The sequence below is a fragment of the Myotis nattereri genome, assembly GCF_964212035.1.
Source record: "Myotis nattereri genome assembly, chromosome: 9".
Classification (NCBI taxonomy): domain Eukaryota; kingdom Metazoa; phylum Chordata; class Mammalia; order Chiroptera; family Vespertilionidae; genus Myotis; species Myotis nattereri.
The window spans coordinates 5,103,794-5,116,633 of NC_138084.1; the positions used below are offsets into that span (position 1 = coordinate 5,103,794).

At 56.5% G+C, this 12,840-nt stretch overlaps 1 protein-coding gene across 2 annotated transcripts in view; it reads left to right on the plus strand.

Moving 5' to 3' along the window:
• Nucleotides 1–3,408, plus strand: part of POLA2 (DNA polymerase alpha 2, accessory subunit) — a 30,198-nt gene extending 26,790 nt beyond the window's left edge. For both annotated transcript variants that reach the window (XM_081098838.1, XM_081098839.1), the window contains exons 15-18: nt 22–128; nt 815–874; nt 1,141–1,267; nt 2,025–3,408. In XM_081098838.1, coding sequence (XP_080954964.1) covers nt 22–128; nt 815–874; nt 1,141–1,267; nt 2,025–2,174 — 444 coding nt within the window. In that variant the 3' untranslated portion in view covers nt 2,175–3,408. The remainder of the gene's footprint in view (nt 1–21; nt 129–814; nt 875–1,140; nt 1,268–2,024) is intronic.
• Nucleotides 3,409–12,840: the final 9,432 nt, after the last annotated feature.

Below are 12,840 nucleotides of genomic sequence, written 5' to 3' on the forward strand. Positions count from 1 at the left end.
CTCAACCCCTTCTCATTTTAGCGAGTGCAGTTTGTGTCCGACCCCTGCAGCCTCTCTATAAATGGCCTGGTGTTTGGCTTGACGTCCACCGACCTGCTCTTCCACATGGGGGCCGAGGAGATCAGCAGGTGAGGCCCGCATTCCACCCCCAGGCAGGACAGCTGGCCCTCCACCACACCCTGGGGCCATGGGCTGGGAGCCGTTGGAGCCTTTGTTTCTATTAGCACTTGTCTCTACCGTGTTTGAGACCCCAGAGAACCTTGTTGTCTGCATTTAATTTATGGTGATAGAAGTTTATCTGCTTTTCTCCTCCCACATTTGTGACCTAAATAAGGGTGGGCGTCCCCGTTGGTGGCGGATGACCTGTGAACTTTGGAAGCTGTTCCCCACCAGAGCAGTGTGTGGCTCTGCAGAGAATCAGCTGCAGCCAGATCTGTGCGCGTAGCTTCTGCAGTCGTGTGAACATGGGCGTGTGCTTGTTGGCGGAGAGTTGAATTGTGAGGGTCACCCCGGCTACGCGCTCCCTCGCTGGTGCAGACGCTGCGTGCTCTTGCACAACCCAGCACTGGCTGTCATGGTTTTGATCACAGGGGATTCCTGCTCTTTCCCTTCTTAACCCAGCATCCTGCCCCTCGTCGTGTGGGAAAAGACCGAGCTACTTGTGGGTGGGTCTTGAACCTTCCCCAGAGGGACCCTCTTGCCTTGGCCATGTAGTCTCGCTGTAGTTTATCAAATCCTCGAGTCCTCCCGAAGAGAAGCAGACACTGCAAAGCAAGGCTCTGCATTCCATTTCTTTCTTATCTGCCTTCCCCAGTGCTTCTGGAACTTCAGACAGATTCAGCCGAATCCTCAAGCACATCCTGACGCAGAGGAGGTGAGCTCGCTTCCTGGAACCATGGCTGGCCGTGGGGAGATTGCTTTGGGCTCATGCAGCTCTGGCAGATTTGATCATGAGAGCCTTCCCCAGGCCACTACCAGGGAGCTCCCCCCTGTGATGATAAGCCTGTGTTCTGTCCCCCAAACACAGAGAGGCAAGGAAAAGAGTGATGATGTAGGAACCCGCGACATAGAGCCCTCCATGTGGGAAGGGGGTCCTGAATCTGGATCAGCTGCTCTGACTGTTTCTCTCCATCTCTGTAGCTACTACCCACTGTACCCTCCCCAGGAAGACATGGCCATTGACTATGAGAGTTTCTATGCCTATGCACAGCTGCCCGTCACCCCAGATGTCCTCATAGTCCCCTCAGAGCTCAGATACTTTGTCAAGGTAAGATTGGACTCTGCTTTCCCCAGACAGGCCAGAAGCAGTCTCTGACTTTCCCTTCTAGACCACCACACCCACTCTTCATGGGTCTGCTGACAGGGACGGTGGTAGGACTAGAAAAAGAATCTGTTAGTAAAACACTTCAGTAAATGACATCCCCGTGCTCCCCTCTCCCCCAGAGCTTGGTGCTCAGTCAGCCCAGCCTGGGAGCTCCAGAGGCAGGAAGTATGGCCCTCAAACAATAGTCCTCAGGGGGCCCTGCCGGGGTGGCCTGGGGACCGGTTCACACATGCGCTTGCCTGCTCCACCCCTGAATTCTGGTTTGACCTCCAAGTGGCCTCAGCCCTGAGAACTTGGAGGTTGCATCAGGGTTCTCATCTCTGCCACGGAGGCCCCGCCCACCTGGGATTGGACCCCTGGGATTTGGGACTCCCCCAGCCAATCCCCCTCTTGTCAGCCTCACATCGAACTGGCTCTGGGTTGGCAAGTGGTAAACTTTTTCACGTCGGAAATCAGCCAGGTCACATGTTTCTCCAAGTTTGGGAGCTGCTGGCCATCTGCCTAGTGACCTCCGTTCTGTTTCAGAGACTCCAAAGGAATTCAGTTTTACAGTAAGAAGTTCACATATTTGACTTAAGATGTGTCTTGTTCCATTCCTTTCCATTTTATAAAACCGTTTGACATGTGTTAGATAATTCCAACTTCGTCACAGCAGTCCTAGTTTTGGCCTTTCCAAACCCAGTCTCCTCTCCTTTCCCAGGACGTCCTCGGCTGCGTCTGTGTGAACCCTGGGCGCCTCACCAAAGGGCAGGTGGGGGGCACCTATGGCCGACTCTACATCAGGAGGCAGACCATGGACGGGGAGGGGAGGCGGAGTCCGTGTGTTGCCGCCCAGGTGGTGAGGATCTGAGGCCTGGGGTGCTTTACCGTCCCCCACTGCGCGGGCCCTCGTGTAGCCGTAGCCGCCAAGAGCCCAGGAGTGGCCCTCTGACAAGATCCCAACTGTTGGAAGGTGAAGGAGCAGAGGCAGCCAACTGCAGGGGAGAGGGCCCGGCAGGGAAGGCGTGTGCGGCTGCCCGGGCCTGAGCGGCTCTGGGAGAACGCTTTTGTTTCTGACACACGAAGCCCAGAGCGAACTGGCTGGGGCTGCAGCACGCTCAGGAAAAGCAAGACGGCTGGTGACTTTCTACCTGAATCAGACACAGAAATAACTCTTGGAGAAATGAAAGTAAATTCTGAGTGTAACTTCTGGGTCTAATCTCTCGCCCACTCTTTCTTTTTCCTGGTGGTGAATAAGAAGGTTGCCTCCTTGACTTCTGTCCAGAGAAGACAGTGGCTGTCACCCTGGCTTTCTGGCCGGCCCCAGCCTGGGTCCTGAGCTGCTCCCAAGGCCCCCATGGCTCTTGCTGACGAGGTGCGCCGGCCCAGGCCAGGAACGGGGCTGCAGAGCGAGCAGCTGGCTGCGGGCCTGGCCCTCCCGCCGCTCTCACATGCATACTGTGGTCCCAGCCTGACCTCTCCATCTGGAGGGGGCGGCCTCCGGAGCTGTGCCAAGGCTGGATTCCCCGGAGCTGGCTCCGCCAAGCTGCACAGAGGCGCTGCGCCCACCTATTGCCCAGAACACGGCAGGCCAGGCCTTGCAGGATCCCCAACACGACCGCATGCCGTGGTCCCGGCATCGAGGAAAGGCTGCCTCTGGCTAAACGTGGAGTGGGTTTCTGCCCTAAACTGGCAGACGGTCCTGCCTCACATGCCAAAGCCAAGACAGGACACCCCCAGCTGCCGGGCCGAGGGAGCAGCGGGGCTAATGCCTGTGCCTTGAGTCAGAGATAAATAGGTAACCCAGCAGTACCAACCTTTGCCTCCCCCCTCCAGCGGAATCGATGACAGATCTGACGGACTTGGGAGAACTGGTCTCTCTTTGAAAACAAGCAGCTGCTGTTGTGCCTCATTCGTTTTCTAGGCGCCTCCTCTGCAGACAAGAATCGGAGACAAGCCCCAGCTTGGGGAGCTGATCTCCCTCCCAGAATTCCCCACGCCCAAAGCTCCCGGCTGCGATCTGAGGGGCAGCGTGACTTGTGCTCCGGATGTGGCATTTTGGAGCTCAGGCCCCTCCTCCACAACATGATACAGTTGCCCAGTTCAAGAATGTCATCTTATTTCCACCAAGCCCCATGTCCGCTCAGCACGCCCCCCTCCTTGGGAAACCCTTGCTTGGGAAGATGAAGCAACAGGCCCTCAGCCATGATAAACAAGCCCTATCACGTGCGACCGTGTGGCTCTTGGGGAGCCATGGCTCTTGGCAGATATTTTCATGCTGCTGCTGAAGAAGCCTTGAAGGGTAACATCTTGGTTCCCACTTGGCAAGGTCCAGAGAGGCCCCGTCTCCTTGACCGACTCAGGAGGACCCAGAAGCCTGGTGGGATGGGGGCAGCCGGCAGAGGGGGAGGAGAGAGCTGCATGGGGGAGCGGGGGTGGCGCACATGCAAGGCCCAAGATGCCGGGTGTGCAGCCTCCCGGGAAGAAAGCTGGAGCCGCCTGGAATGAATGGGATCGAGAGCCGTTGCCTGGATACAAGTCGTGTGACTTGGAAATGATCCGGGAAGGTCAGAGTAGGCATTTAAAACTTAAACAAAAAGCAAGCGAGAAAGCAGGGTGTGAGGCAGAGAACAGCCAGGTCTGGCGGAGGTGCGCCTCTGCCACCAGATGGTTCCCTTGTCAGGAAGTCCGTGCCCGGCAGCTGCCAGGCCCCTCCAGCTGAGTCACTGGTTTCCTAGCGTCATCCCTCTTGCTCACGGGAGCTCTTGCTCCCACCTGGCGGGGACACGGGCCCTCTGGCTGAAGTTGGGGGGTGGAGGAAGCGAGGAGCCTGGGCTGGGCTTGGACTCCTGGGGCCACTACTTCAGATTCTTGGTAGACTCTCCCAGGTCCTGGTTGTGCCTTGTGTCCTTGAGACACAAGCCGAAAGGTGAAGCTCTTACCAAGTTTCTCCTTCCATACCCAAGCTCCAGCCCTGCCCTTTGCCTCTTCCTCACTCTGGTGGGGGAGCCTGAGGGCAGGGGAGAGCTGACAGCTGCATAGAAACCTAAGTGGGTGCCCAGAACAAAGCTGGGGAATTGAGGGAAGGGGCTCTAGGGGTGAGGGCAAGGGCAGGGCCATGTCCGCTTCTCGGGCCCTCCATTCTGCTCTGCCTTCTGCAGCCTCTTTGGACTTGGTGTTTCCTTTCGCTGCCTGACCTTGGGTCACCCAGCCTGCTCAGCTGGGCCCTGTCGCTTCCCCTGGTGCTGGGAGTGGCCATGTGGGCTGGTTCACTTCTCTCTTTGGGACACTAACTTTCCTCTGACCTGGGGCTCCTGGCTGAGCACCTGAGAGCCACTCTGGGGTGGACAGTCCTGGATGGTTGCCCCCGGACTGCGAGCGCTCTAACTACAGAAGCCCTCCACTGACTAGGATAGTTAGATTTTTAAAATATTTTTAAGTTGATTTTTAGAGAGAGGAAGGGAGAAGGATAGATAGAAACATCATCGATCGGCTGCCTCCTGCACACCCCCTCCTGGGGATGAGCCAGCAACCTGGGCATGTGCCCTGACCTGGAATTGATCCAGTGACCTTTTGGTTCCTGGATCAATACTCAACCACTGAGCCACACCAGCTGGGCAGATTAAAAAAACAAACATTTAAAAATTGTTATTGAAATATAAAAAGAACATAAACTTCACCATTTTAATGTGTACAGTTAAAGGGTTTTTAGTATATTCACAACATAGTGCAAACATCGCCACTGTCTAATTCCAGAATATTTTTATCACCCCAAAAAGAAACTCCATACCCATTAGCAGTCACCGCCTCCTCCCCACCCAGCCCTCGGGAACCACGATTCCACTTCCTGTCTCTATGGCGGGGCCTGTTCGGGGCCTGTCACATACCGGGAATGGCACAACGCGTGGTCTTCTGCCGCTGAGCGGCCACACCTACCTGCTCCCTCTGGGACTGTCCTGGAAATAACGGCCCCAGGTGCCCAGGGGCCCGTCTGTCCTGGACACAGCTGGGCCCAGGGCCAGCTCCAGATTTTTCTACCCAGACCCTCCCTTCTCCTCCGGCTCCTCCATGCCCAGAGCCTGCCTGACAGCTGAGGACCCTGCAGCTGCCCGGCCCAGGGGCCTCTCAGAGGTCTGAGGGACAGCTGCTGCCCGGTGACCCTGCTGACCTCTGATCCCTGCACACTGCTCCCTGAGGGCCCAGGCGTCAGCCCCCAGCCTTCAGGTCCCAGCTGAGCCTGTCGCCTCTGCCTGCTCCCAGGTCTTCCAGGGCCCCGTCAGCAGGCCCCACCCCAGAGGAGTGGGAAAGGGGAGAAGCAGGGTGGCCAAGGTGGGCTCCAGGCCCGCAGCCCCGCTGAGGCCGTGGGGGTCCCAGGACAAAGCCGGCAGCAGCAGGAGGCGCACTGGGCCAGGGACTGGAAGGCAGGTCCGTTCCTGATCCCGGCAGCCTTCTCGTGAGGCCCTTTCCCCTGAGCGTGCAAGTCCCCTTCAGATACTCTGCCCCTTAGGATGTTTCTACCTCTGGGGATGGTGCCAAAAGGCTTCTTGGTCATGTCCATTCTCATGTCCTGTGTGAAGTCTTTTGCCATAAGCATGGATGACTTTAAAAGAAAGAAAAAAACACATGTACATATACAGCTCCCCGCCCTCCAGCTCTGCACATCCGGTCACGTTTGTAATGCGCTGCCTGGGAGTCTGGCTCACAGAGCTGCTGTTGGTGCCTCACAGCGAGGCCGCCGGCCACTGACTCCAGGCTCTTCTACCTCCTGAACCTTTGTCTCCCAGAACCCCCTTCTCGCTGTCCCCAGCATCCTGCCATTCACTCATTCACGGGACACCTGCTATATGGCACACGCTTTGGGGAAACTGGTGGTTACGGCCCAGTGGCGGGTGCACATGGGTCAGTGACAATGGCATAGAGAAGGCAGTGGCCCAGGGTTCCTCCAAGGGTCTCTGACGGGACTGCGGGTCTGGAAGGCTTCCTTGGGTGGGAGGCGGCACGGCCGAGAGCTGCAGGACGTGCAGGAGGTGGCCAGGTGAGCTGAAGGGAAGAGTGATGCAAGGGGCTGGCACGGCTGGTGGGCCGGAAGGCCGCTGTCTGGAACAGAGGGAGTGGAGAGGTGGCTTGAGGCCGCAGAGGCCCGCAGGAGCCCTGCCCAGGGTGTGTGGCACGAGCGTGCAGCACGGGCCCGTGGCCGGCAGGGTGCTGTGCATCAGTCACAATTGGGGAACGGGCAGGTGGCACATTCTTGTCACCCCCAGAATCCTCTATGTCCCTTGGTGCCTCATCCTCCTTGCCTCCCTGCCCACCCTCATCACCCAAGTCATCACCCTGGACTGGGTCTGACCCTCCTCCTCCTCCATGGTTCTGGTCTGTCACCAAATTCTAATATTTTGATCTTATGATCTCCAACCCTGGCTTTTACACCACAATCCAGAGGCAAGTCCTGTCTCTCTGCTGAACCAACTGTCCCCAAAGTGTCCCCTGCCTCCAACTGGGCCTCCGCCAGGCCGCCCTCTCCAAAGCGACCAACTCATGGAAAGGAAGTTCAAGTGGCCCCGAAGCCTCTGACAAGATGGCCAAGCTCACCTGTCACGAGAGGCACAAACTGAAACTACACTGAGGTTCCTCTGGCTCCGTTTAGTGTTTACCTTTCAGACTGACGGGAATCAGAAAGGCTGAGAGCCGGGGGCTGCGGAGGCTGCGGGGAAACGCCCTGTGGCCCATGCTGGAGGCCTGGCACTTGGCACATCCCACGAGAAGGACAAGCAGACAGATGACCAGATGGCAACTGAATGTGCCCTTTGACCCCCGAGCCCCTCCGAGCTTATTCCACAGCTATGCTCACACGTGTGTGAAACAGCATTTGTGCAAGATGACTAACTGTGGCACAGCTTGTCATAGGAAAAGGCTGGGAACAACCGAAATGTCCACCAGCTGAGAACTACTTATGTAAATTCCAGTGCACGGGAATACTATGCAGCCATCAACAAGTGAAACCCAGGTCAGCCAGGGTGGCTCAGTGGTTGAGCATCAACCTATGAACCAGGAGGTCCCAGTTCGATTCCCGGTCAGGGCACACACCTGGGTTGTGGGCTCAATCCCCAGTATGGGGTGGGCAGGAGGCAGCTGATCAACGATTCTCTCTCATCATTGATGTTTCTATCTCTCCCTTCCTCTCTAAAATCAATAAAAATATATTTATTTTAAAAAGTGAAACCCAGGACATACTCTGTGTACTGACAGGGAGTGGCCATAAATATAAATAAACTGAAAAAAGTAAGGTGCAGGACTCGTGAATAGCAGAGGCTCAATAAAATGAGGTTTCCACGCCCCTACGAGTAAGTCCCACTGCCCCCGACCATGGGCCTGCTTCCTTCCATGCTATCAGGGCCTGCAGGACTCTGGGGCTCTACTTGTTTAAACATTGCCATTTGTGTAAAACACCCGGGAAGGGCTTTGCCTGCACATGCAAAGACTATCTTAGAAGTGTTTACAAGAAACTGATAATGCTGCTTGTCTATGGCGAAGAGAACGGGTGCCTGGGGACAGAGGGAAGAGAGAGACTTTTTGCCTCTTGTGGCTTCTGAATTTTGAACCACAGGAAAGCATTGCCATGTCAAAAATAGTTTAAATGGAAAACATGCAATTCTTTTTTTTTTTTAAACATGCAATTCTTATGTTGCACCTCCACACAGACCCTTAATTCCCTTCCCATGGCATTCAGCAGTTTTCATGAGCTATCGCTTGCCTTTAAATTATTCTTTAAGGGGAAAGATTCTCAGTGGCAAATGACAGAAGCCCAATCCCAACTGGATTAGAAAAAAATTATAATTCCTTGGTCCATAGAGTGGATTCTGCGTCAGGTATGGCTGGATCTAGGACAGCCGTGGGCAAACTACGGCCCGCGGGCCAGATCCGGCCCGTTTGAAATGAATAAAACTAAAAAATAAAAGACCGTACCCTTTTATGTAATGATGTTTACTTTGAATTTATATTAGTTCACACAAACACTCCATCCATGCTTTTGTTCCAGCCCTCCTGTCCAGTTTAAGAACCCATTGTGGCCCTCGAGTCAATAAGTTTGCCCACCCCTGGCCTAGGATCACAAGCAATGTTACTGAGATTCATTCTCTTGGCTCTGCTTTTCTCTGTTCAGGCTTTATTCTCAGACATACTCTTTCCTTGTGGTGGCAGATCTGGTCACTGGCAGTCCTGGGTTTGTTTGCATCTTGACATTTGTAACCCTAAGAGTCCCAGCAAGTCCCCGGCTGAAACTCATTGGCGTCATATGCCCATCCCTATGACTCAGGTTGGCGAGGCCTGGGTCTCAGGCCCACTTTTAGAGCTTGGGGGTGGGCTCAATCAGACTGGAGATTCTGGTAAACTGAGGGACGTCACCACAATAAGAGGAATGGAGGCTGGACAAGGAACACAGCGCTCACTCACTACCCTCCTGGACTTTCCCTCTCCTAGGCCATGGTCTACTGGACACCTCTTGTTTCCTGATCACGCCGTGCATCCTCTCGGACTCCCCTTGGCCTCTGCCTCTGCTGCTCCCCAGGAACAGCCTTCCCTTTATCTGCCTAGCAAACTCCTATTCACCCACTAACAGCCTACTCCAGTGGTTCTCAACCTTGGCTGCACAGTAGAATCCCCTGGGAATCATTTTAAAATTCTGATCTCTGGGCCTCATCCTCCGGAAATTCTGTTTCTTTGTTACTCATGTTGTGGCCCCACCCCATAACAAAGAAACAGAATTTCCGGAGGATGAGGCCCAGAAATCAGGATTTTAAAAAGATTCCCAGGTGATTCTAATGTGCAGCCAAGGTTGAGAAACCACTGCCTTACTCAAGTATCACCTCCTTCTGAAGGCTTCCTAACTCTCCCATCTGCTTCCCCACCCTAGCAGAACTAATCCTCTCACTGCTGTTCTTTTTGCTTTTCATTCAATCCACAGTCACTGACAGCCTTGTCCATGCCAGCCTGGGGCACCCAGGGGTGGATCAGGGCGGCCTGTACCCTCACGGACCTCCATCCGTGTACAAACATGCTGCCTGAGAGCTGGCGTTTCACTCGGAGCTACCTGTTCCCTGAGAGCTGGGGCCCAGCCGTGGCCGTCTGTGTCTTCTCTAGTCCAGCACAGCCCTGGGCACAAGGTGGATGCAAACAGGAGTTTTCACGGTGAGTAATGACAAGGCGCATTGCGGGGTGGGAAGTGCTGAGGAGGGCCTCTGTGGACTCTGCTCCCCAGGCCCAGGGACAGCAGGGGGGCTGGGGTGTCCCAGGGCCTCTGGGAGGAAGTGTCTGGGCTGGTCCCTGCTAGTACAGAGCTGTCACCACTCTGGAAAACCCCATGGCCTTAGCCTGGGGCCAACACCCAGACCCAAAGGAAAGTCCCCCAGCAAGTCCGCCCAGCTCCCAAGGTGGGGTCCAAGGCAGCGGCAAAGGTTGCTCCAAGGGGACACTCGTCTCAAAGCCCAGCCTCTGATGGATCAGAGCTCTGGGGGGGGGGGGGGGGGGGGGGTAGCGGGAGTGGGGCAGCAAGGAGGGCAGGGCTGGAGTTGGCAGGAGCGCAGCGGAGGAAGGAAACAAGAAACAATCAAGGAAAAATTTAACCCAGGCCTGGGGTTGGCTCAGGTCACGGAGCCTTGCAGGCTGAGCTCAGCCTGGGATGGAGGAGGCTTCCTAGGGGTTTCAGGTGGTGGTGGGGGGAGGAGTGTGAGGAGGGGAGAGCTGAAGGCTCTCTACAGACCTCATCTCTCACTGACCTCCTAGCTGCCCCCTTCCCTGGTGACCCCCTGCTCCCAGACCTGCCCCCCGACTCCTGGTCCCCATCCTCCCACCTGCTTCTCAGGGCGCTAGGTTCCCAGGTGAGTGGGACCACAGACAGCTGGCTCCAGCCTGGGGTCCTTCCCCGCCAGCCCCTTCCTCACCCCCAGCCATCCTTGGAGAAGGGGCTCTGACTGGTTCCCGGACCCACTGGGGGGTTGGGCCTGCTGACGCGAATGATTTCCAGGAAGAAGAGTCTGGGAGGGGAAGGAAGGGCTGAGTCAGTCCCCGGGTGGTGATTACAGGGTCCTGTGGGGGGGGGGGGGGAGTGGCCGTGGGGTTGCGGGGAACAGAATGGACTGGGCCCATCCCAGGGCCAAGGAGGGGCTCACACTGAGGAGTAGGAAGTTGAATACCCCGTTCAGGGCGTTTCGCCATGGCAGCCTTCCTTGCCTCTAAACTCTCCCAAACATCCTGCAGGGTCCTCCCCCTCAGCCACCAGGCTGTCCAGGAACCCTTCCAGCAAGAACAGTGCAGGCTCTGGCCCAGGCATCGGACCCGGGCCCTGAGCATGGGGTGCAGGCTGGGGGCTGGGGAGGGGGGCAGCAGCTGGGGCAATTGGCCTGTGTCTGTTGGGTCAGAACAGCAGGACACCCCAGCCATCCCCTGGCTCAGGATCCCAGCCTCCCTGCCCACACTCAGGCCCTGCACACAGCCTGAGAGGTTACGTAAAAAAACCAATTTTAGTAAATGAGATTCTGGTTTATAAATGCTCCTTAATTGCAGGGCTCCCTGGGCAGCTGGGCGTGTACACAAAGGTCCTGTCCACTCAGCACATCCAGGAGCAGCGGGCAGCAGCTCCCCGGGCTTCCCTGGCCCCAGCCAAGGGCTAGAACCTCACCTGTGAATGGGGAGCGGGAACCACCTACCTGAGCGCTTGCAAAGCGCAGACCCACGGCCAGGAACAAATCACGCCTTGGATGTGGGCTTGGTGGGGTGCCCTTGCTCCGGCCGATGGCACTAGTCTACAGAGCAACAAGGGGACCCAGCACTGAATGGAAGCCTGTCACACCCAGGGGTCCTTTCTTAACGGTCCCCGAGTGCAGACGGTAGGTCCTCTGGCTTCCGGCCCTGGCCTGGCGGCCAGGCTGGACTGATCACCAGGCCCTGAGCAAGGGGAGCAGGGGCTTGGCCAGCTGGTGTGGCCAACTAGGCTGCTCTCTAGCCATCCCCCACCGCTCCCCAATCCGACCCCTGAACCTCTCCAAAGAGCTCCGGGGTTGGTTTCGGGCTTTCTGGGGCCTTGGGTGAGTGTCTGCTGCGCTAAGCTTCCATCCCTGCAACTGCGTTTTGTCGTTAACTCTGGATGGAGCTTCTGGCTCTTCCTGACCCCCTTCCCCCAAAGGCGGACTCTCAGCGAATGAGCAGGGGGCTGGGGGCTGCACCTCAGGCACATTCCCGCAGGTCCAGGGGCTTGTCACTGGAGTCATTCCGGGGTAGGGGCCAGGTCAGCCCGCTTCCCCGAAGCTCCTGTTAACATCGTGTCCATGAAGCTGGCGCCTGCCGGGGCTATGTGTTTCCATCAGCAAAACACACACTCCCTCATCTTGTTTGGGGCTCACTTAACTCCCGTTTTACAGGCAAAGAGGTTCAGAAAGGGACTGTCCTTTTTTAAATATATTTTTATTAATTTGAGAGAGGAAGGGAGAGGGATAGATAGAAACACCAATGAGAGAGAGCGACATCGATCGGCTGCCTCCTGCACATCCCTTACTAGGGATCAAGCCTGCAACCTGGGCGTGTGCCTTGACCAGAAATCGAACCTGGGACTTCTGGGTTCAGGGGCCACTCAACCACAGAGCCACACCAGCTGGGTAGGGACTGTCTTTTATCTGCAGCCACAGAACACGTCAGCAGCAGAGCCAGGGCTCCCTGCCCACCCTGGGCCCAGGGCTCAGGGGCCGTGCTCAGGGCTGGGCAGAGCTGCCCCACCCCAGACTGTGTTGTGGGAGGGAGGGGCAGGCAGGGGTGACAATGGCTAGGCAAGCATCCTGAGCGGGAAGGAAGCCCGAGTCTGCGTGTCTTGGCACTTTTAGGCCAAGCAGGTTACTGTCAGTGGCCCTGGCTTTGGTTTCCATTTCTGTAAAGGAGGATAGTGATGCTGGCTCTGCCCACCTGGTTGGGCTCTCAGCGGTAAGGGGCACAGGCAGGCCTGGTGCGTGGCTGCCTGCTGAGCCTGGATGGCAAGAGGGGGAAGAGGTATAACTCTTACCCACCTGCATCACAGTTTGGCCCAGGGCCACCATGTTCCCTCTCTCCACTGCCAGGCCAGTTTTCCTCTGAACCACCAGGCCAATTCCGGCAGAATCTACCTAATGAATGCTTCCTGGAGAATTGAGGGAGGAGCCGGGAAGGAGCCTGAAACTTCCCTTTATTAGTTTTCTATTGTTGCTGTAACAAACTTGGAGGCTTAAAGGGACACAGATTTGCTAAGGTGCAGCTCTGCCGGTTAGAAGTCCAATATGGGTCCCACTGGGCTAAGATCGGGGTGTCGGCAGGGCCATGGTCCTCTGGAGGCCCCAGGGGAGTGTTCACTCGCCTTTTCCAGCTTCTTGCAAGCATGTCAAACTCGCGGCCGAGGCATGTAGCCCACCAGCTGCGAGTTTGACATGCTTGTGAGCAGAGGCTGCCAACATTCTTTTGTTTGTAGCCTCCTCATCCATCTTCAAAGGCAGCAACAGAGCATTTCTCTGGCCCATCATCCA